We start from the raw sequence: 26,488 nt of genomic DNA, 5'->3' as shown, positions 1-26,488 counted from the left end.
GTTTTGTCAGGATTAAAAGACATGAGCCATTTTTTGGACCTACCACTTAGCTCTCTGAGGTCATGACCAATAACTTTCTCTTTGTGTGATAAGTCACGATCAGAGTAGCTCAGAGACGTGTCATCTGCAAATAGTCTACATAAGGACAAAAGATTTTCAGCAATATCATTGATATATATTATGAATAACAGAGGGACTAAAACTGAGCATTGAGGCACACCAGCTGTAACGTTGCAAGGTTTTGAAGACGATTGTTTGATTACTACCCTTTGTTTTCTATTGTCTAAATAACTTTGAAACCAATTCAATAAATTTCCACATATATCATATGACTTCATTTTGTGTAATAACCCATGATGCCATACTTTATCAAAAGCTTCTGAAAAATCGCAAAACACAAAACAACTTACCTCCTTATTTTCTAAAGAATTTAGAATACAATTATAAATTTCTATTAGTTGATGAACTGTTGAACATTGTGGAAGAAAACCAGACTGATATTCATAAATGAGCTTATTTCTTTGTAAATGGTTAAACACATTTTTATAAGCAATGCGTTCCATCACTTTTCCAACACAACTTATCGGGGATATTGGCCTATAATTAGATGGAAGAGAATTGTCTCCTTTTTTAAAGATCGCAATTACATTTGCAATTTTCCAGCTGGTGGGAAACTTACATTGTTCTAGGGATTTCTTAAATATAATTCTTAAAGGAATTGCTACTTTTTCGGGGCATATTTTCACCATTCTATGACTTGTCATGTCAGGGCCAGATGCTTTATGGGGATCTAATATTTTTATTATGTCTACGATTTCAGATTCATTTATTTCAAGTTCTGTTAATATTAATATTTGTCTTTTCTTCAAAATCAGGAAGAGGAACATTCTCGTCCTCCTGAGAGGAAATTAGACTGAAGATCTTTATTTACAAGGTTCCATACAACAACAAAAAAAAAGACTTTGATAAAAAACGGATTTGAGTAAGTTTTGTTAAAATATGAAGAAAAATATGTTTTAATTAATGCAAAACTAAAAAAAACGAACATATTCATTTATTTATTTTAATGTAAAATGTATCAATTGATTCGACGTCGCCTCTTATGAGTTACACCTTCCTCAGACATGCAGGTATTATAAGAATCTGATGTTCACACAATATTTATTCTTAAAAGACCTTTCCTGTTTCTGTTGTATTATGGTAATTTCATTTCAAATGCAATGTATCTTCTGATTTAATAACTGTTTTCGTCTATCATCTCATAGACTCAATTCTACTATTCGGTCGTTATTTCGGATAGGCGGAAAATATTTTTATGCCTTTCCAAGTAACGCAAGTGTGGATTTTACATTTTCGCGCAATATGAAACGTCACAAACAATCGACCCGGACGTCTTGGTACGAAATAACGAAGGGTGGCGCAATACATTCGAAATGAAGGAGACGTCGTGCACATGTATAATTATACTTTTTATGTAAGTAGAACATATATATTTTTCCAATCCTTTTATCATCATACATTGACCAGTGTCCTATCGACGTTTGGTAAAGATGAAGGCCAGAGCTAGAGTAACAAGAACATTGCACCTTTAGTTTCTTGTCATGTTATGTGAAAAATCATAAAATCCCGCTTTATATAACGGTAATTAAGAACACAATTGTACTGTTCTCGTCAAAAGAATGACGAAGCTCTTCATATTAAGGAGCGGACTTTTTGCGGTCTGATCATAAGTAACAATTTCCAAGCACAGTAATCAGAAACAGGTCATATCACGAAGCGCATATATAATATGGAATAGGCAATGCCTAAATCAGCGAACACCGTGAGCTTTACCATACATGTACCGTCTGTGCGAGACTAGTAAAAATAATAAAGGACATTACAAAGAGGGGGGTCGATCCGGATGAAAATTTTTAATTCGCAAGTGCAATATTTTTATTTTTATTTAAGAAGCAAGCGAAATCAATATTTCTAATTGAAAATATGTCTTGTTAATTAATGGGGGAATTTTTTTTCAATAAATGAAAATAAGTTGAAATTTTCCCCAAAAAATATTCCAACCCCATACCCCCTTTCCCCTTGCTCTCAAAATGCTCAATAACTTTATAGCACTTCGCAATAATTTACATTTTTTGTATCCCTTAAGGGCATCCCTAGCAAAATCCATTTCAGGTATGGCCGGTCAGATCTATCTGTACTACCGGAAATATTAAAGTTCTCCACGGATGGTGGGAATATTTTACACATATCATGTGACGTAAACAAAATACAAACGACAGCTGCAAATTCCAAACAAGAAAGTGATTGCCTTTCCCATCTTAGAAAAGCTATGCTTCGATTTTGATAATATAATCGGAGTTATGTTTTTTTTTCAAGACGGGTTAGGTTCTTGGCAACAGCGATAGTGGAACAGCGGTGATACACGTACGTATATTCACGTGTTTCCCGAAGTTTTTAAAAAAATCACATTCACTTCTTTAAATAAGTAAAAAAAATAGAGAAAGACTTGAAAACTATCAGAAATGATGAATTTATTTTAACTGAAACGTAATCTTAACCTATATTTTTTTATTTGTTTGATTGAAGGAAATGATGAATTTTTTTCCGAAAGGACAGTAACCTTTTGTTACTTTTTTTCGTTAGTATATTTGGGAACCTTAAGGGAAATTTAGAAAGTACACGTAATAACCGTAGAGTTCACACCGCCTCGCGGTGCTCGCTATTAATTTCGCAATTTTTCTTCACTGTGTTAAATAACAATTAAAATACAAAAATATAAATATTGCAAATTTTGGTATGCAGTACACGTTTTTCAAGGAGTAACTTCTATTTAACAGCATTAGAAATAAATACTTTGAAGATTCCAAGATCCAAATATAAAGTGGATACAAGAAGTAATAAGTAATATCGAAATAGGAAGCCAAATCCAGCACTGATAAATTCTGCCCAAGTAAATCAAACATGCTACAATATTGGACCAACTTCTTTTATGTTGACTCATTGGTGCGTCGTCATCACCTTTCTGGTATATCCGATTATGATATCAAGATATACCGAAATAAAACATATAATTAAACATTAAACTGTACAATTGTTGAGGTAAATTGAGCAGTCCGGGAGTAATATGAGGGCAGGTGTAACTTGTAAGAGGACGAAGTAAAATATATTGATATTTTAAAAAATAATCATGCCTTTTACAATTTTTATCAACTAGAATTTATTTTTCTTTAGAATTTGATTATATTGCAGTATATCAAATACTTTCTATCAAAGAAAGTTCCCCTTTCTGCATTCCATGATAGAAATAAAATGATATCTATTGCTTGAGGGACATATTCTTAGGTCTCTGGGTATTTCTTGTCAGCGGTCGCTTGTTATTTTGTTAGTGTGACACTATATTTATCTTTCAATATGTTCAAAAACGTGATTTCTTGTATAGATGGAGTTTTGGGTGATTTAGCTTGCACAGTCTTTAAATTGGACCTCTAGCCTGCGTTGAAATATTTCTTTTATGTTCACTGACGTGTTCTGATAAATCCAAAGGTAAGAGAGTCCATAGGTATTTAGAATACGTTTGTTTTTCTTCAAGCCAACGAGATTTAAATGATGTTTCACGGGAATCGAAGACGAACACGCGCCGGGCGCACGCCCTCCCGTCTTTTTGTTTGTTTTTTTTTAATTGTTTTTTTTGGGGTTTTTTTTTTCTTTGTTTGGGAAAATAAGACGGGGCTCGTCCCATCTTTTGGATCATTCAGCACGCTCTCAAGTGCTTTAATTCCTGTACATTGGTTATCACATTCATTATTGAAAAAAATAATGATATGTCCTGGCGACTTTTGACCAGGTCACGCGTGTTGATATACTGTATATTGGTGTATGGAACATGTAAACAAAACAAGATTCACAAGGGGAAGAGTGATAAAAAGGTATTTATCATTACCAACAAGAACTACGTATTTGTCTACCTCTTATTCAGATTGACAGTCTTAACAGAACATAGTTTTTCACACAAACATGGTAAGTACTTTTGCTCGTTAGCATTATAATTTTGCCATTTTATTATTTTACTTATTTGATATTTATTTTGTTCATTATTCGATAAACAAAAATGGTCGAGGTGAAATGTAGTGGAATATGTGCTCCCTAAATCTATAATTTTGGTTTTCATGTAAAATTTTTGCAAAACTACATGTACACGCAAATATATCCGTATTAAGCTATTTCCAGGTTACGGGCGATTTATATTGTGGATGGTTGTATATGAGCAGATGTGGGATAATGATGGGAGATATCCTTTTGCGCTGTTTAGGACTGCAAGTTTTTTTATGCGCCTGTGTTCCGTTTTTACAAACATGAACTCATTTGCGCAATGAGTATTCGACTGTTTAAAAATAAAATCAAATAGGATAAACTTGTGAAAATGAAATGAAATATAGTAAACTTTTATTTTTAAACATATTTATGGAGGAAAACTGATTGATATGACTTCCCTTTTCCTTCATCCGGGCTTGCAACCATCTTTTTTTCTATGGAAGTTAAGACCACGCAAATTTACACTCAGGTGCCAAAAGTTTGTTAACTTTTTTTCAAGATGGCGTTATTGTAAACAACAAACGTCACAATAAAAATTAAAAATCATACCTTTATTTTTGACATAAAACTTCAATATTTTGTAATAAATCCTTTAGACATTAACACTTGTCGGCAACGTTTCGGCAATGTTCCATATAGGCTCTGCAGGTATGTTACACCGATCTTATTCCAGGCCTTCCGAAGTTCGCGTTTTAGGTCCACCGTGTCTTTAATGTGAAAAATGTTTCTTTTTATGTGATTTTTCAAGACCAGCCAAACATTCTCAATCGGATTTAAGTCCGGGCTCTGTGGTGGCCAGAAAAACTGTTGATTTCCATTTCGCTGCTTCCAAGCTTCGGTTTCTCGGGACCTGTGCACGGGACAGTTATCATCCATAAACTGAAAGTCATTATTCGGAAAGTGTTTAATGATAACAGGCCATAAAAAGTCATCTAAAGTCTTGATATATTTCTCCGAATTCATATTTCCGTCAACGAATGCAAGCAGTCCTCGTCCGAAGTAAGTAATAGTACCCCAAACCATAAGCTTCAGACTACGAGTCGGGCCCTGATTCAGATATCCAAGACAATAACCACGCCATTTTTCGTTTTGTTTTCTCCATACCTTCACTTTACCATCCGGTTTTTTAACAGTAGTCATCTCATCACCGAAAATAACTCTCTTCCAGTTACGGTTAGCTGTCTAATGTAGTTTTCCACGACAGAATTGTAGGCGTTTCTTCCTGTTAACCTCGCGTACTCCAAGTTTTTTCGCTACTGTCCTCCTATTATACCCAAGCCTCTTCAATTCACGTTGAACTGTTCTACGAGACAGTTTCACAGGTGTATCACTATTAAGTTCCGCTGTTATGTCGTTCAAAGTTTTCCGGCGGCCTTTCTTTACAATCCTTGTCAATGCGTTTACTCCGCGAACTGTCAAAAGTTTGGGATGTCCTTTCCTTGGTGCGTTTTCGTTGTTTCCACGTTCTCTATACCTCTTCAAAACTTTGGAAACTGTAGACTTATGTATCTCCAAGATTTCTGCCATTTTAGACGACTTAAGTCCACTCCTAACCATAGATAGAATGGTTTCTTTGGTTTGAACATCAAGATCTTTACCTCTCTTCCCCATGTTTACAAACACGCGAATAATGACGTAACAAAGAAAATGACGTCATTTTTGACCCAGTCACCGTGAATGTTACTTATTTTACTATTTTTAAACCAACAATTACAGAGTTGACATGCATTGACATTGTCACTATCGGTATCGGAAAAATTAAAAGGGAGCGTGGCCGGACTAGCGTACATGTGAATGTTGACAAACTTTTGGCACCTGAGTGCAGACGCATGCTCGAATATTAAAAGAGAAAATCAGATGAATATATTTCTTTCATATGATCTAATATCTTTTTTAAGGACAATATCAAAAGTGTAAAACATAGTTCCAATCAAACAATATAGAGAAACACATGCATTGTTCGTATTGATTAAGGACTGTCACACGCATTCTCGACGACTAATATTACCGTTTTGGTAAGGAGCAAATGTATCCACCAAGTGAATCAACTATTACTTAATACTACTTCTTATACGTAGTTGCATATATTCTAGGTATTATATTAATATGTGTTTAGGTACACTGGCGCAAATAAGTTTCTCATTCTGGCGTAAAAAAATAAAATAAAAAAATGCACGTGGCCTAAATGATATCTCCAAAAATAAGTATATTGGCGCAAAAGGATTCTTCCCATAATGATTCAGTGTAAACACAATTTTGTGACGAGAGGCTTGCGTCTTTATCATGGTTACGAACTGCACAAAATGAGCATTGTTATAAAGCGTTTTAGTGCATGCAAAATCCTAGGTTTCAAGTTAAATGCTTATGAGTTTTTAATTTGTAAGTGATTCCAGTGAAACTTGTTTAATCCGAACCATCAATGAACCGAAAACCTTTTAAAGCAGACAATCTATAAATACCGATTATACCCGTTCAATTTATTTCACCTGTGTAAAACTGACATCTGCCTAAATTGAAGAAAAACTTCAGTTCGTGAAGGTAACTTACTTTGTCGTATAACAATTATTGCAAGTCAATTTTGATACTGCCACATGAAATATTATTCACAAATTATTTTACTGATATTCTTTAACTAAATGTATTAAAGTTCAGACCTTGGATACCGTTTTAAATGTGCTAAACTAGAAAAAACGGTACTAATTGTGCAGTTTTTTTTTAATTATACCAAACGGTCTTTGAAATACTTTCGCAATTAATTCAAATGAAGAACATCAATTTTCGAAGTATATTGTAGGACAAAAACACAGTTTCAAAAACCTAACTTCTTCATCGGGAGACAAAACATGCCTAAGTCCTCATCAACAAAAGGAGAATGTTTACGAAGAAGTATTAGAGAAGGGCAAGGTCGACCTGAAGGAACAGAACGAGTATGTTTATAAACTTGTCAAGTTCGAGAAACCTCAGGTGTTACTTGGTTGGCAGATCTCCGGCAAAGGTGGTATGTTGAATGCCACTGGAAGAGAAAGAAGAGGTCTTGTTACAGAATACAAAATAAAATTCCTAACACGGTCAGGAGACTGGGCTTGTATAAATAATTCACGTACTGGTAAAGAGGTAAGTTCAATTGTCCTCCTTTCAATTACTTTTATATTTTGGTATATTCACTACCTTTTATATGAACCAAGGCGCAAAGAAATACAACGCATATTTATATTGTTATATTTTAAAATTCAAAGGAAAATACTCGGCCTTTCCCGCTACATTAAAAGTTCAAACGAGAAATTTCATTTAATTCCTGTTGTTTGCTAAATAGTTCCAAATGTTCTCAAATTGCGCGCGCGCGCGCGCGTGTGTGTATGCTATTAGGGGACGACCATTAGATTCTTAAGGGGACTGGCAGAATTTGTAAATAAATAATCTGTCACTGATTATGTAGGAAATAAATAATCTAGCCTAATCATTATAGAAATTAAATAATCTGAGATTGAAAATTACTAGAAAATAAATATTCTGACCTTGGCTAGTGAAATTAAAATAAATATTCTGACCTTGGCTAGTGAAATTAAAATAAATATTCTGACCTTGGCTAGTGAAATTAAAATAAATATTCTGACCTTGGCTTGTGAATTGAAAATAAATATTCTGACCTTGGCTAGTGAAATGAAAATAAATATTCTGACCTTGGCTTGTGAATTGAAAATAAATATTCTGACCTTGGCTAGTGAAATGAAAATAAATATTCTGACCTTGGCTTGTGAAATGAAAATTAATGTTACGATCTTGGCTAGTAAATTGTAAATAAATATTCTGACCTCCGCAAAACATTTTTAAAAAATTGGCTTGCTACGCTCTCCAGTTTAATAAAATTAGAAAAGTATACAGGTTTAAATACTCAACAAGTTTTATACAACATCCTAGTAGTCTCCAGTGGCAATAATAAGTACAGAGAATTCCACTTAATTACATACCTGATTATTGTATATTTCTGTTAATTGCACAGCCTTTTCAATTCAGGATTTCAAGATTTTATTGATAGCCTTAGACACAGTAGGTGTACTAGAGGACTAACAAAAACACAAACATGTACATAAATGAGACAAATACACAGAACAGTAAATATAAGATATATGAATACATACAAATTCACATTTATATTTTAACACATTCACTTTCATATGATATTGGTGGGTAGTTTTAAGTTGAAACATCTAATTTTACTCAAACGAATACGTTCTGCTGGAGACAATCTGAAAAGATATGGTTCAATTTTGAATTCATGTTTAAAAGTAGAATATAATAGATGTGGTGTTCATTTGGGAAAACCAAGATTGACAGAATTTATCACATAATGTCTGTTTGACTGCGCCCTTGAGCTAGTTAATATTTTTTTAACGCGTTCTTTCCATAAGACCAGTATCATATAAGATAGATTTAACATAGTTTACCCACCTAAATTTGGTTGGATTATTGTAATGCAATTTAATCAAAAGCCGAAGCATTAGATTTGACAGTTTTTATTCTTTTTGCATAGTTCTTGATAGTTCTTGTCCTAAAGCTAACCATTCTTACTTTAACAAATATTTCAAGTGGAACTCTCCATAAACCATTAAATTCAGAGTACTGCTTCGCAGCTTAAGGATATTTTTACCAAACTTAAGATGCACCTTTTCAACGTTTTGCGTGTTTTCAAAACCCCAGACCTCAGAGGAATATAACAGTTTTGGTGGTATTAAAGTATCAATTAACTTCAACTATAAATCCATTGGCTGTAGCATGTTTCTTAGTTTCCTATAGAGAGCAGAAAGAGCTTTTTGGGCTTGATCTATTAGACGCAAAGTTGCAGTAGTGTAACTGCCGCTTTAATTGAAAAACGTGTCTATATATATATACCACTCTATTATTTCTATATTTTTTAAACACAAAAAAAAAATACCAGTTTTATATATTGTAAATTTACCATCTCTTCCATGTTAAAAATTCCTCTTAATTGCATAGGTCTAAACAGACATTCCTTTTTATTGCATAATTTTTTTTTACAAAAATTGACACTTTCTGGCCTTAACGTTGTATTTTTAACAATTACTCAATTTAAAGGTGTAGCTAATTCAACTGTTTGATATTATAATTTTATAGTAAACTTAGTCAAAAAGCCATATAGCTCTATTTCTTTGTTTGTAATTACATTGAGTTGGTTTAATCAATTCACAAGAGTTGTTTGTATAGGAACAGGAAGATGTATAGGAGAATAAGACCGCTATACCATACCAAATTCAACATCCCTGATAATAGCATATTCCTGTAAATTGCATATTTTTTTTCTTACAAATTTGGTATGCGATTAAGAGGAATCCACTGTACATAAATTACCTTACTGGGGTAATGTGTAGTTTAGTATTGCAGTAATGGATTTCATTCATATACTTAAATATGCGAATCTGTCTCCTAAGAAGTCCCTGGCAACATTTCCCGCTAAATTTGGGACATATTTCAGGTCCAGGAATGCCACGTGTCGGATATCGTAGAGACTATGCCTTGTATTATAGAGAATAAACTTCATTTAACAATGTCGTTAATAACAAACATAAAAAGTAACATATGCCCTGATATAGAACCCAAACCATGTATGTTGGTAACCGGGATATGCACATTTAAATTTTCATAGAAAAAATTACTCATTTATGAGTATGGAAAATAAATAATCTATCCAAGGTTATGATGAAAATAAATAATCTGACTTGCACCAGGCTGGAGTATATTTAAAGATAAATCGAAAAGCAACACTTGGAGCCAGGTAAGGTAGCCGGTCAATTCCGTCTATCCCAAGCTTAGGGGTACTTACTGCGTGTAATCTCTCATTCAAAAGCATGTATAGATATTGAATTTTTACAACTTCTTTTTTGGACATTAATGAATGTTTTAAAAATATCTTTTTTACCTATGCTTTCATAGGTTCATACTTTGTGTAATTTGGAATTCTATCCAGTGACTTTATGCACACCCTGTCCGTATTGTTGATGTACCGTGGTCCTCAACCCCGCATGGGAGGAATTGAGATTGATATTACATACGATGAGGACATACCTTTTTGTAGGTTTAAACTGGTTTGATTTGATTGAAATAAAGCTGTTTTGAGGCAGTCAAAACATAAATTTCAAGTGTTTTTTTTTCATAAAAAAGGTAAAAGTGTATTTATTATTTGAATCCTTGATGTGTAGAGGTTCAAGTAATTGATAAATGTATTAGTGAACCTTGTCATGAAAACCAGTAGCCATGGCAACATAATGAATAAATATCATTGAGTTTTATTACAAATCAGGGGTGTCTTTCCAAAACTAACATCCAGTTACTATGTTTTATGAAATATCAGGCGCGTAGAAATTTTTACAGGAGGAAAACATGTATGGAAGAGTTGGTAAATAAGTAAAAATAATAACACCCTTTCCGATTCACTTTCTTGCAATTTTAGTCCTTAAAGTTTATGCGAAATTGGGTACTTTGAAAAGACCTAATACGACAAGGGACTGAAACTTAATGCTGGATACCTTTCTCCGTTTAATTCACAATCGTCTACATAATGTTTAACTACATTCGATCATTATATCTACCAAATTTTCATTTCTAATTTTGAGGTTACAAAACAAGACCGGGTTAGTTTGCTGTACGAAACAGTGCGCCTATATGTAACTGCATAGTGCATAGTGAATAGTTTCCGTGGATTCAAAAGAGTCCCAAAATGTCTGTCACATCGGAATTTATCTGTCAAAAGAAAGGAAAGTGTATTTTAGATGACTTAGACGACGGATAATTAGTTACATTAGAACTTGATTCAATATTGAAATCAGACGATGCAGAGGAATCAGACGATGCAGTGAAATCAGACGATGCAGAGGAAAGAAATTTTGTATCATAGAAATCAAACAGATACTTATCTTAATTTCCTTGCCTCGATAATTTACATGGACAGTATATGTGACTAGAGTTTTCTTCTTGTGATGCTAACTTATAAATACTTCGTTATTCCTGAACTACGTTTTTATATTCAATTTTCGTTATAAGTTACTGAAGTTAATTAGTGAATTTAGTGAACTGTTAAGGTATACATGTATGCTTTTTAATTTTTTTTCTGCAGATATTTAAGTCATTAGGAAACCTAGCAAGACCGGATGCTATCACTAAAGTTGACCTTGCAAATCCAATAACTACCAGCAGTTTGCGTGTTTATCCTCAGTTGTGGGATGGAATACCATACTATACGCTTTCGTTGAATCTGTGTTACCCAGAATTTATGGCCACTAATCAGAAACAAAATCATCATCATCACAATGCCCATGATGACAGAAATGATGATGAAAAAAAGCATCACTACCACCATAAATCTTCCTCGGAATACCACGATCATGATCATAAGAAGATACACTACCATCATAAAAAACATAACAAAGCAAACTCTCAACCAGATGAATCCCTGGATTCAGAACAAACAAACGAACTAGAGAAATCAGAGCAGACAGAACCAAATCCATCTGACGACAGTCAACTGAACACGGCGGATAACTCCACACCAACAGACCACGATATACAAGAACGTCAATCAACAGATCAACAAGAAAACAATCAGGATTTAAAAAGACTAAAGAAGGAAGTTCTTCAAGTAGGCAAAAAAGCTAAAAAAGAACTTAAAAAAGCTGAAAGTAGGAAACCGGACCACGAAGAAAAGAAGACAGAAAAGAAACGTAAATCATCCGACAACATCGAAGTGAATAATTCTAAGCGAGAAAGTAATGATGATAACCATAAAATAGCGGATACAGATAAAAATACAAATAAAGATGTTAAACACAGTAAGCAAGATCGTGAAGCAGTAGAACACAGACAGAATAACCGTGAAAGTGAGATTGGTAAAAAAGAACGTAAATCAACAGAAAACACCGTTAAAGAAACTACAAAAAATGATTTTGAAGCAGTAATACATGGAAAACAAAACCGCGGTGCCGCGAACCAAAAATTAAACAACCGAGTAACTAATCAAAAACAAACTCCTCAAGTTGATGAAAAGCACGATCGCTCAGCGACAGATCAAAAACCACAAAACTCAAAAGCCGTGGAACACAAAAAGAATGACCGTGAAGTAAAAAACGATAAAGGAAACAATAATCTAGACATAAACTACAAAACGCAAAATTTAGATACTGTTGGACACAAAAAGAATGATCGTGAGACATTAATACACGAAAAACATGGAAACAGAATGTTGGTCCATAAAACACAAGCCCGCGAGGCAGCAAAACATGAAGATGTGGAGGTTGACCATAAAACACATGATCGTGAGGTAGTAAACGATAAAAAGTACAATCGAGAAGTTGTCACAAAGATGATGCAAAAACTTGGTGCGTTGAATCACAAAACAATAGACCTGAAAGATGGAGACCACAAAAAGAATCATCGCGAAGCAGTAATTGACGAGAAACATAAATACCTTGAATCGAACAAGACAACGAAACGACAGAACGAGGAAAAAAACGAATCTGCAATTAAACCCGAACCAGCCGGTAGTGTCAATAGTAGAACAACAACATTAGCTCCTATAGTTACAATTGGATCAACCGAAAAAAAATTAACACAGAAAGGTAATTAATTAGAATTTGTATTAGGGTGCTTTTGCAACCTGGAAAATGATATCACCTTTTAAGGTTTATAAATTGTGAAAAAGGGATTAAAAGTAAGATTGCTAAGAGTTTATTACACGATGAATACCGTGTTACTGTATTTAATGCAATGACCTTGAAGAAGGAAGAAAACTTGTAAAAATTTTCGTATTAACGCATAATTCTCAATAAATGATCTATTATTCGATTTTATAGAATATAGTTAAACTGCTGGATAAATTAAAATTAAAATCCAATGACGTCATATACGCGAACAAGCTGTAAAATCCGTGGGTGAAGCAAAATTTAAACATTTTGCATGTAAAATATTACACTATATATGATTACTCGCTTTATAAAATTCTGTTTCCCTTCTTCTCACGAAAATCTAGGAAATGGCTTATCATTTAGCCTAGTTTTCGGTAAAATGTGTTGAATTAAGCTTGATTTTTGCTGAACATCAATTATCAGTACAGTCGGTATCAACAAAAACTGTATTTGTACACAAAATTTCCTATGATTATGTCTTTTATTGCCAGTCTTTGATAACTACTATTCAAGACTTATATTCATTGGTTGAAGCCATGACATATGAATGTTTAAACTTGCAAATGCTGATTTTTTTCCTTTTCATCGGCCAACAACCAGTAACAGAAAACAAACATTCGTACGTGTATAGAAATATTTGTGATACAAAGTGTTAACAGTCAAATATAAATTTTAAGCTTACGAATATTTTAAAGGAAATATAATTTATTGTGGGATTAGCTTTGATTTTAAATATAAATAGAAAGAAGAACTTATGAAAACGAAGAAAAAATTACCAAGGTGTTCATGGAAGGCCCAGACAATGGGTAGTGGCATATGCCAAATTTTGTTTTGTCGTTTTTTTAATCATCTGTTTGAAATCACCAATTCAGGTTTTCTAAGAAATAAATGTAGGTTTGTACTTTATTGAAATGGTAAGAATTAGATAAATTACATATAGGAAGCACTAGAAACTTGGAAATAAATCTTTGATCTGTTTAATAATAATAATTAAGCGATTTGTTAGGGAACTTTAAACATTCATTCTGAGTCTTTCAATTTCGATACAGAAACAAATATGTGTTCGTTCGGACATGATAATAATTTTTCCATTCCATTTGTACAAACATAATGGGATTGAATTGGTACGATAGATCACCAAATTAATATTACAAAATGTGTAACCCGTACCAACTTTTTCTGATACCCAAGTACTATTTTGCCGATTTCTTCATTTTTACGTGACATTTCCAGCTAATGATGTTCGAATATCTCTCGAAATTTATTTCTGTTTTCGAAAGGTACAAAACGTGTAATCCAAAACCCCTTATCCACAATCAAAGTACCATATTTTTTAATTATGTGCATTTACTTGTGTACTATATCTACATTTTGTATTTTACATTATAACACCACAATATCATCAAACATGTACAGACGATACATCAAAAACGCCTAAGATTCTATTTATGGGACTTTCTTGTTATTTTCATGTTTGCATAATATCATTTTGTGTTTGGTACGCGGATTGACGCTAAGTACTGTGCGGAATTAAAACTTTCGACACTTCTGTAAAACAACTTCAAATATGTCATAACTTAACAAAAAAAATTAAAGTGGTGAACCTGTGGATGTTTTTAGACAAAAAAAACCGTAAAATTGGGATAGGAAAATTGAGATACAGTCAATTATTAGTTCTGTACGATATTTTCCGGACACATTTTGTACCTTCTGAAAACAGAAAATCGGTTAAACAACCAACATAAGAAAAATATCCTGAATTTTCATGGATTGGAATATATTGAAACGGACTTTTGCATAAATCACTCTGAAGTAATGATTATTTTGGCAATATACTGTTTGGGTACACGGGAAAGTTGGTACGGGGATACGTTATTGTGTCTCAGTGTTGACCATATTAAGAATCTATCTGGTTTTTTTACTTAAACAGGAACTACATCCAACAGATCTAATAAAAATATATATACAATATAGGTACATTGTCGAAAATTATTGAAGATATGTGATGAGGCGACGGAACGGGTAGGGAATGCGAGGCTCCGCCGAGCTATTTTCCCCGTTCCAAGCCGAATACACATATCTTCAATAATTTTCGACAATGTACCTATATTGTTTTTATCCTGTTATATTAATAGTTTTGTGTGTGTGTACATTTTTAAAATAAAATTTTAAAATGCATATCCCCTGAGGAGCCCCGATCGTTAAACCCGAAGAAAAAAATTAATACGCATGGCGCATGACTCAGTAAACTTTGAAATTCAATCCGCACCATATAATCCGTCAAAGCTGTTCGAAGAAAATAAGCAATGTATCAAAACTTATTTAATTCCAAGAGACAAATAAGTAAAATGAACAATAAATACAAATATTTTGAATGTTGTAAAGTCGATTTTAAGAACATCGTTTTGAATTTCGCGAGGATGCTGGAAGCTGACTTGTTTTTGTTTGGTATATGGCAGCAGAGTTCATTGGTGAAATTTGTGCACTAGTTTCTTTTGGATTTGGAATATTTGTTTGAGATTTTTGAAGAAGAGGAGGCAGTTGTATGGGCAGATCTCTAATGTAGTGTTCCTCTGATTATCTTGGGGTTTAGGCAGTAATAAATCCAAGACCATAACAGTTTCCTGGTCATTTGTCTCTTCAAGAGTTTTATCATATTGTAATGTTTCAATTTCTTTAAGTGGGGACCAGTTTATGTTAAATTGTGACGGACACTCTGGCTCCGAGTCCGACATGACTGAAATGACAGGGGAAGTCGTCTGCAAACTGATAATGAATCAAATCTGAACGAGATTTGGGATTTCCCATATATATGACGGTTAAAAAAATACAAAAAAAAAATCATTATTTGGTTTACATAAAACCTTTTATTTCATTCAGGTGAAAACGAAACAAAACAGTAAAAAAAAAAGATTAACCGGATACGCAATCGCAATTTGTTTATATCGTTTCTATGTTGGCGGCCATGATCAATTTACGCATACCAGAAAAAAGCAGTTCCGCCGATCACGCGAGTGGGAGGAGCCAGAAAGTCGATAACCTGCTAATGTACGGATACAGCAAAAAAATAACCGTATACCTTTATTCGTTTAACAAATAACCTCATTGCAGGATAAAAGGTATTATTTGATTTCAGAGCATGCATGCAAAGATAGTCGACATTGGAGGTATTCAAGGACCAACACACCACCAAAAGACATTTTCTCTGCCGTCGGCGATGTGCATCAGGCTTGGCGCGCAATGGGAGGATTGCAAATGGAACCTTTCCTATTTAATCTCAACGCAAAAAATAAGCACAAGAAAACTATCAAAAACATTTTTCTACAAGTATCATTTAAGAAACTAAACAAAGTTTTCAAGATCAAAGTTGGTGGCAAAGGACTTTCTCCACACTGGGGCTGCATCACCAAATTTGCTATATTATATAAAATGGAAAGTTATATGGACTGGGTATACTACAGAGATGAATATGGTGCTGCCAAGGTAAATACACATACCATTCAAACTTCGCGTATCACGTCGAGACAGTGTGTGAAACGGTGTGTTTTCGGCGAGTCATGATACAGGTATATGCTTATATTGAGATGTGATACAGTTGTCCAAAAAAAAATTCGTAATTTGCGTTTATAAAAAAAAAAATTTTTGTTCATATGAAACAGTCTTATTTGTCAAATTCCTAACATTCTTTATCTAATATGCTACTGTCTGTTTATACCATCGTACGGGGCGCCGAATGGGACTCGATCTTTTTGTACTCAAAATCAATTTTTGAACACAAAATTGAATTTTGTCATAACACAATCATTTTTGTCATACAAAACTATATTATACAGTCTTGTTTTATGATCACCTCTATTTTGTAATGAAATTTAATTTTGTCAAATAGGTATGCAAATATTAACTAATTTGCATAGAAAATTGACTTTTGTTACCTGATATGGAAATTAAATAACAACAGTAAATTTTGTAAGACAAAATTCAATTTAGTGAGACAAAAGCCAATTTTGTATGCAAATTAGTTTACAGAATCCTTTGGATATGCAAATGATTTCTCTCATTACGATTTTGTAAGAAGTCCTCTCATTGGATATAGTAACCGCGGATCTTTCAGGTTTCCGATTACTTCGAGCAAGTGCATATCATATGGTTGATACACTATTCTGCAAAAGTAAGTTCTACTTTATTAGGTATTACTTTTGCAGAATAGCTCGAAGTAATCGGAAACCTGCGTCTGCGAGACCCGCGGTTACAATATCCAATGAGAGACTTTCTTACAAAATCGTGATTAGAGAATTCAATTGCATATCCAAAGGACTCAGTAAACTAGTTTGCATATAAAATTGAATTTTGAGTTAAATTACATTCAAAAGTGATTTTGTTATAACAGAGTTCAATTTTGTAAACACGAAATTGTATTTTGTGACAAATTTTAATTTTTGTCATAATATTTCTCAGCTTTGTATGCAAATTAGTTCAAAGAATCCAAATTAAACTAATTTGCATACAAAATTGACTTTTGTTGCCCAAATATTCAAGTTAGCTAACAAAAGTTACGTCTGTGATACAAAAATGAATTTTGTCATGACAAAAATAACTTGTCCACTGAAAAATTAATTTGTATGACAAAATTTAAATTCGTAGTATGTTATAAATTTTGTTAATCTGAAATCATTTTTGTTGAAAAAAACTCACTTTTGTCTGTACAAAATTGAATTTTGAGTACGAAACCACAAGAGTCCCATTCGGCGCCCCGTACATCGATCCTTTACGCCTGTGAAATACGACGATAAAGTGACTTCATTAGTACTTTGTTCTTCGGAGAGGGCTTGAATAGAACCTATTCTACTGCCAAGTCGAATTCATATTAAACAATTTATGTTTTAGTAAAGTACCATCCTTCGGAAAAACGAAAAAAGTCATTAAGGCCCTTTTACACAAAAGCTTTTTATTAGACAGAAAGAGTATTATAATCAAAGCTAATTAAGACCCCGCCACGAAAAGTGGTTTTCGCCCTATAATAATCGTTTTGTCTGTCCGTCTATCAGTCCGTCCATCTGTCCGTTACAAACTCATGTTCGTGCAGTTACTTTTTTGTCTTTCAATGTAGACGTTTGATGTTTTACAAGTGGGTACATCACATGGATAGTGGCCTATGATCTTGAACTTTGACCTCAAGGTCAATTTCCTGTTTTTCGGTGGCAAACTCGTAACCAGGCTGAATCTTATTTTGTCTCCCGATGTGGGGTTTTGATATTTGGCAATTTGATAGATCAATTAAAGACGATGTGTTGCATACCATGGATAGTGGCCTATGAGCTTGAACTTTGACCTCCAGGTCGAATTCCTATTTATTCGGTGACAAACTCGTGTCCGGGCTGAAATAATTTTGTCTGTCGATGAGGACCTTTGTATATGGCATGTGGGTAGATCACCTAAAGATTATGTGTTATGTACCATTGATAGTGGCTTATGAGCTTGAACTTTAACCTCCAGGTCAAATTCCTATTTATTTGGTGACAAGCTCTTGCCCAGGTTGTAATTATTTTGTCTTGCAATATGCTCTTTTGATATTTCAAATTGGCATATGGGTAGATCACCTAAATCCATTTCGTCTATATGACTCAATTTCCACGGCGGGGCCCACAGAGATGGGTTCCATCTCAATGAGTTCTAGTTTTTATTATATTCATGTTTTGTGGATTTTTTCTCCTCAAAAGTTAAAAATCGAATTTTGCACTGCAACGGCGTTTTTTTTAAGATACGAAATCAATACATCTATGAATGAAAACGTGCTCAGTATATGGGGAATCTTATCCTGACCATTGATTTCCGTAAGCGCAGTACTTTAGTGGTTTCCATGGATTTTTCCCCAGAAGCAATAAAAAAACGCTTCATATCACAATTTGTATTTTGTGTATTTTAGGTTTTTGATATGGGTAAGAAGTCAAAAACATCATGTGGCATCGAGCAAACATTTACGCTTCCTGATCCAATTATAACATCTGATATTCGCATATATCCACAGAAATGGTCTGGTAAACCATTTATACGTATCAACTTCTTTACATGCACTTTAGAAGGTAAGTTTATTTGGACGTTCATTCCTCGTCTAATACATTCTGTTTAAGGTCGTGAATGAATTCAATGAAACTTCGAAGAATTCTTTAGATTTTTGCGACAAATTTAATGAAAAATAACGTCCAACAACACGGGTGGAGGTGATAATTTAAGTTCCGTGGGTAGGTACATATGAGCGGCTCATATCGGTCTACTTTTTATGGTTATTGATATATAAAAAGGGTAGGCATTTTAGTTGCAATGAATGTGATTGATGTTAACATTTACAAATAGGCTATACATTTACACATGATTATTGATTTGACATCAATTAAATCATCATTAAAATCATCAAAAGTAAGTAAAGATTGACACTTGACTGATAAGCAGGAAGTGGTCCAATTAGCTCTGACATGATAATGATGTCTTTAGATACAATGTCATATGTTCTGATCAGCATCCTTCAGTGATATGTAGATACTGGTAAATGCCGTGCATATATATGAATGGGTTACATATATGCATTACATATATATTGCAAGCCGTTGTGGACTTTATTCCCCATTTATTGATATTAATAGATATTTAACAACTTGTCAATAAATATTTTTTAATGTTAATGAATATTTAATAACATGATAATAAATATTCAGTAACAAATTAATAAACATTTATTAACATGTTGATAAATCCTTTGTCGATATCAATAAATTGAACGAATTATTAACATGTTAATAAGTATTAATTCACGTGTTATTCAATCTTATTCCGGGTTATGCATGCCGGGCAATATTCAATAAAATATGCAATTAGAAACACTTTTCTGACCACAATTAAACACATATAATGACACCCTCTTTATTAACACGTTAACAATTCATCTATTTATTGATATCAATAAATTAATAACATATTAATAATTATTTATTAACGTGTTAATAAATCGTTTAATTTATTGATATCAATAAATAATCATTAACATGTTGATAAATGATTATTAACATGTTGATAAATGATTATTAACATGTTGATAAATATTTATTAACGTGTTGATAAATCATTTATAGATATCAATATTTATTTATTTACATAAAAATATGTGATATCAATAAATGACAATTTATCAATATCAATAATTTATCCTTGATATCTATAATTCATTTATTGATATCAATGAATGATTTGTTAATATAAATAAATCGGTAATAAATTCCACAACGGCTTGCCATACATATAATGAATGGTTGTTAGTCTGCTACATTAAAATAACATTGGTGCCGAGAAAGCATTGAATAATTCACCGAAATGCATTGATCTGCGGACCAATGCAGCCTGTTCTAAATTACTAGAAACAAACTGCAAACTGAGAACTACATGTCAAAAACAAAGTTATCGTAATAAAAAATCAACAATTTCAACTGTAATTCAAGAATTTAAAGGTTCGAGGGTTTTCCTCTGTGTAAGCAGAAATTAAGCTTTAGTAGTTCCGATTGAACGACTGCATGACTGTATATTTTGGACGTTTTGCGTACTCTTTAGAATGTTCAGCGTTTAACTCTTAATCACATATATATTTAAGAAAAATATCAATAAAATGCACCAAATTTTGAACTTTGTAATAAAATCTATCTGAAAGAAAGTTATGCGTGCAAGATTTGTTATTTAGCTATTCTTCTTCGGGAAAAATAACCACTGTTTGTGAAACTCATATTTTTGCAATGCTCTGAATGTGCTGTTCGTGGTCTTAACACGAATATTTAGTCCCTTTCCCGTTGCTAATAAATGTATGACATTGTGGTTGGACGTTTTAACAAATATTATGCGTGTTTTCTTGAAAATGCACTTTTTAATGTTTATGGAAAATGAAGCTGCATTGATGTAACAATGGATGGACACAATTGTCAGTCACGATAATTTGTAGTTTGATTAGACATTGTAAATGAGCATATTCTTAATGATGAACGCATACTTTATTTTTATTCTTTGGAATTTTTATTTTGTATTTTTTTGTTTTTTTGTTTTGATGTTTTAACTTTGAAAAATTAATCGAAACTACAAATGTCAACGAAGTTTTTATTCTTTCTAGTCATTCGGCTTAACATAGTGTATTTAATTGTAGTACAAATGGAATTCTGAGTGTTGTAGCTATCCGTGCATGAAAAAGTAATCATTGCTATTGCCATCACTTATCGTCCGTCATTGTTTGTCGTCGTTAAAACATTTTCAAAAACTCTTCTCCTCTAATACTACATGACCAATTAGAACCAAACTTAGTATGAATGTATTTCAGGGTTTTCTGCATAGAACTGACGTAGGGATTTTTGATCCGTCGAAACACATGCTTACTGTTGCTAAAATAGAACATAGGAGTCAGACAGAAGTTTTTCGCACATATCTGCAAAACCATTAGGTTTTGCCAAATTTTTACGAGTTCGGTGACTTATTTTCTACTACATTAAAATTCTAAAGTATGTTCATTCAAGGACATCTTTGAGAAAAACTAGGGAAATTAATTTGCTAGAAATATTAGGTTTGATCTACTTTAAGCCATTTTTTTCATGTTAGTACTTCTCCTCAGATACCACTCTACTGGACAGAATTAATTTGATTGTTCCTTAGATATGAGCGTTCGGAAGTTTTATCAATTGTTCCTTAGATATGAGCGTTCGGAAGTTTTATCAAAGAAAAACCATAGCCGCTTTTACAAAAATAGAATGTTTCTTATCAAGCCCAGGTGAGCCATTCACCACAAGCTCTTTACAGCTTTTGGTTTTTCAAATGACGCAAACGTTTATTTTTTTCGATGACTTCAGATACATGGGAAGTTTATCAAGCTATTTATCACTTTTTTTATAGAATTTTGTAGAATCTTTATTGATATAAATAATTATTAATTATACAATAGTTGTTCATGTGTAGGTCATTGTCATGACAAAATGACTGACCATGGTATAATATTTATTTCATTGAAGAATCTGAAGTAGGCATTATCATATAGAAATGCCCTTTTGACATACATGTATAAGCTCAAATTTCGTTCATCTCTGGTATGCAATAACGTAGAATGTTAATTATAATCGAAATTATACTAATGTATTTGTATTTTAATAGGAATTACATGTGTTAAGTCGTTACTCGCCGGTGGAAAACTACAGAGGATTCAGTATGGTGAAATGGACAGTAATCTTCAGCAAAGGAACACTGCTTATTTCATATCTGTGCAGCTCAACTCTAAAGATAAACTGACAAGAGTGAAAGCTGTAAGGTTCCAGCCAGGTCCTATTGGTAATACAGTCGCTAAGTTTGTTCTCCAATACCATGACGAAGAAGGCAAACCTCACTCTGTAAACGACAAAGATGGTGAAATAGTTGTAAGTTTATTGCTGTACAGTAGTTTCATAACTTCTCTTCGGGAATCACAAAGGAAATAGGCTGAACGACTATTTAAATCGACGGTTTGGAACATTGCAATATCGTAATTCTTTTATCTTATATTTGAATCTTTACAGAATTATTCTGTATTAAGTTAGGGTAGGATTGTTTGAACTTTTAACGCAGACGCACTTTTGTTATGTAGGAAGTCTCCCATGCTACTTGTAGTATTCCCGTTGGCCGAGACATCAGCAATATTACAACATATTGGCGCATTATCAATTATAAGGTGTTTTTTTTAAATGTAATTTGAGTAAAACAGCCCCGTTCCCAGAGGGCATAGCCTAAACTCATATTTCATTGCCTTTTATTATTGCCTTTGTTATCAGGTCGAGAACTTGATATCGGACCCGTGAACTTCAGGTATAGGGGAAATATATTAACCTCACATTTTTTTCACCTGTAAGGCCTAAACATAAATCATGGGTTTCCGCTTACCTACCCTATTTTTTGCCATTTTTTGACAAGCGCTATAAAAGTCTTTATGTGTCTCTAATTCTAAACACAAAACTGTCAAAAAAAAGTTTTGCCTTCCTAAGTTTTTTTTTAGAGTAATACTATATTAGCGGAAACACGGTTATTTTTTTCTATAATAGATTATTTATCGACTAGTGGATACAATGTATGGTTTATTCTTTTGGTTCTTTATGTTTGTTGTATTTGACTTTTCAGCAGTACCACTCTCCGATATGACAGTAGATGACTAACCGTTTTCCCATTTTTCTTTCAGCCTGATATTTTCCATTCGAATCTAGTTAATTGATATTTTTGTGTGTGTTTGTATGAGTGTGTGTGTGAAAATCATAATTGTGCTTACATCATAGTGAGGGAAGAAATTTTTGGGGGGTACATTTTGTGAAAAAGCAATATTTCATGCAAAAAATTAAAAAAAAGTCCCGAAATTTATTATTTTTGGAGGGAAGCATACGTCTGGCACGCCTTTCCTTGTACCCCCAGACCTATACATGTATATGCTAACACACAAGGAACATTTACTATTAATTTTAAATGACTTCAACATGCATGGCCATCATCTGTATGTCAGTACAAGTTTACTTAGCTCTGAAAACCTGTCGCCCTGTGTGACGAGTGAATCCATGAATCCGGCAAATTTCAAAATTTTGTCTACGCACATTCGGAATATATGATATAATGGAAACAAATTAAAAGAAAGCATAATAATTTACTTTATAAACGAAAAATTCTTTTAACTTAACTACACAAGTATCTCCTCTGCCTCATAATCAGCCGGTAATGGCGTCCTGGACTAGGGTCAAAACAAATGCCTATTTTTATAAAATTAGGTATCATTCGAAACGGAAATGTCCAAAGATTACGTCATTGGCCAATTCATTCACAAATAACCAATGGGATGCGATTATGTCAGGTATTAATAGGCCCATTGGAATTCCCGCCTTATTTTGGTACCGAAAGTGAAAGCAATGCAACTCTCTGAATTCAACATTAGTATTTTATGAACGGCTGAATACTATAATCAACCAAAGAGAACACAAAGCAACTAAAATCCTACATACAAAGTAACAAAAGAGAATGAGCAACTTGGACTCCACTAAAAACTGGGAGCATGGACATGGTGCACCGGTAGGATAAGCGTCCTCTGCTTTTCTAGAAACACCCGCCAAGTTGCTCATAAAAAGTCAAGTCCGGGGTAGACAAACGAAGAAAGGCAAACTATGACCCGTTGAATAAATCAGTTTTCATGGTGCTGATGGATACATCATAACGATCCACGAGTTCATGATGACGACAATAAAACTTCTGTAGTGATGACTTTAATCTTGTAGCAACATAACCCTGTTCCAGAAGCCTATTTGTTAGAGTTCTAGCGCGATACAAAAAGTCTGCGTAGTTTCGGCAAGCTCTGGCAAAACGTATGAGTTGTGATATGAACACTCCATACGCAGGAGCCGAAGGGATGTTGCCACAGATGAAAGGAAAGTTGACAATTCTGAATGAAACTTACGTCATGTCAACTGTGACGTCGTCAATTTTTATTAGTTGTGCGGAAATGACGTCAGTGTCTCATACGAGGGCTGATATGTCGCTTACCCCCCTGAAACGTTATTGCTCTGGGGGTAGATAACGTACAGAAAACAATGCTTTTTATAGTATAGGCGAAATGGGAGCTATTTCAATAACATGATAATTATGGATGCCATAATGAGGCAGGGTGAATATTTTGATTTGATCGTTTTATCTTCATGTACCTATTGGACGACGAGATACTTTATAGATATTTTAATTTGTAATATCACATTATGGAACGGAATGATATAAAATTGGTTGTTATGTGGTTTTGTATCATTTTCTACAAAACCTGATTGGTCGAGAGCGACGTTGTGACGTTCCTTAACAACTGTTAACAACTGGTGACGTTATAGACAGACGATCGCTAAAATTTCTGCCGTGATGGCAGATGCTGAATGTCAAGCGGCCAAATATTCCAGAGGTATCAAAGGGGAAAAAATTCACCACTCGTGAAATTTGAATATTTGAAATATCAACTCGTGTTATATTAAAGAACTCGAGTTGATAGTTTGCAATATTCAACTTTCACTCATTATATATGAAACGTATAACCTTGAATATTTTGACCGTTTGACATTCGGCAGTACGTCTATGATCTTACCAATGATGTCGGAAGAACAACGTTAGAAACGTCACAACGTCGCTTTCGGCCAATTAAGTTGTATAGTTATAGGTTACATGACGAGTGAAAGTTGAATATCGCAAAACATCAATTATAGTTGTTTAATTTCTGCATCACAACAAACGAGCTTTGGCTAGTTAACATGATACACGAGTTTATATTTTGCAACTTTCAAATTTCACGAGTTATAAAACCTTTTTGTCTATAATTCCTCTGGACATCAATAGCTGCATCGAGTGATCAATATCAAGCTCCACGCAGCGTCAGCCGTTCGTTTCCTTTCTACTAACCGCAACAGACAGGCTTTCCGAAGTTCTCTGATATTATTCAAGTCAAACGTCGTTTGACTCGGATAACGTCACGTAAAATGATTCAAATTTTCCCGACTTTGCAAGTTTCTTGCATTTTCTGAGAGGGCTTGTTGTAGCGTCCAGATTGAATTAAAAAGGCAGACGCTGTTATGGGCTTGAATTAATGTAAGGAATATCACAACGTCGCTATTGACCAATCAGGTTTTCTAGAAAATGATACACAAACACACAGTCCAATGATGTGATATCGTAAAATATCTAGTCGTCCAAGAAGTATATAAACGACTATATCATAGAGAAAACATAGATACACACTCACAATTCAACCAATCGCAAAGGCGAATTTTTCATATCACTAGTTCATATCACATCGTCCATTTGAAGCAAGTGTATGTTCTTTTCAACAAAATGTCAGCTTCCTATGTATTTAGGGTTACCTTATTTAACGGTGAATTATTTGACTTGATGTGAACAACTACTGTATCCAATCAAAGGCGTAGACTTGATATGCATGGGTAAATTCACTTTACATGATTCTAGATCATTTTTATCACAGATGTGAACATAAAAGGGACATATTGAACACAAACTCTTTCTTGGTCGATATAACACATTTTATAGTCTTTTAATTTCCTTTCAAGGTATACTCGACAGATGACATAGTTCACAAGAATAAACCAATGACTGTATTTTTTTCCAAACCAATCGTCAGTAAGTCAATAAGAGTCTATCCACAAGCCTGGAAAGGGTCAGCGCCATCTTTAAGAATTGATTTTCTTGGGTGTGATCAACCTTAAACATGCGATTTGTAATTTTGGAATAAAGTCAAAACAGTTTATTTGCGTTTTTTTTCCTTTTGTTGAACCACAATGTTTTGCCTCCACTATCAAATATGTCGTGCTGTATACGTGATACCGGGAGCATATACTAGTTAGCACCGCAAATTTGATAGAGAGGCAAGCTTGGACTTAAAGTTATTTTCTTCTTTTTCTTAATACTTCTTCTTCTTTTTCTTCATGAGTAGAAATGGGTTGTTTCATTGACTTTTATTTAGTAAAATCAAGTTATTAGAACATTGTATTAAGAGATGCAGATCCAGAAGCAACATTTTACTTAATCAGTAATGGAGGACGAAGTCTTCGTAATTTAAAGCGAATATAAGTCATAGCTGGGAAGAATTGAGGGCCTGATTTCAGTCTTAGTTAACCGATTAAAAAAAAATGTGTATCACA

At 33.5% G+C, this 26,488-nt stretch overlaps 1 protein-coding gene across 1 annotated transcript; it reads left to right on the top strand.

Moving 5' to 3' along the window:
- The first annotated feature begins 1,380 nt into the window (after positions 1-1,380).
- On the top strand, positions 1,381-26,094 carry LOC148622935 (uncharacterized). Its single transcript, XM_088573286.1, has 8 exons — positions 1,381-1,474; positions 3,977-4,017; positions 6,887-7,206; positions 11,222-12,719; positions 15,922-16,268; positions 18,709-18,865; positions 21,954-22,213; positions 25,898-26,094. The coding sequence occupies exons 1-8, from the start codon at positions 1,434-1,436 to the stop codon at positions 26,051-26,053; spliced, it is 2,820 nt and encodes a 939-aa protein (XP_088429412.1). The 5' UTR covers positions 1,381-1,433; the 3' UTR covers positions 26,054-26,094.
- Positions 26,095-26,488: the final 394 nt, after the last annotated feature.

Source organism: Perna viridis, chromosome 3 (assembly GCF_037379345.1).
Source record: "Perna viridis isolate PV_CMFRI_1.1 ecotype Kerala chromosome 3, ASM3737934v1, whole genome shotgun sequence".
Taxonomy (NCBI): Eukaryota; Metazoa; Mollusca; class Bivalvia; order Mytilida; family Mytilidae; genus Perna; species Perna viridis.
This window is presented reverse-complemented; position numbering and strand designations above follow the sequence as displayed.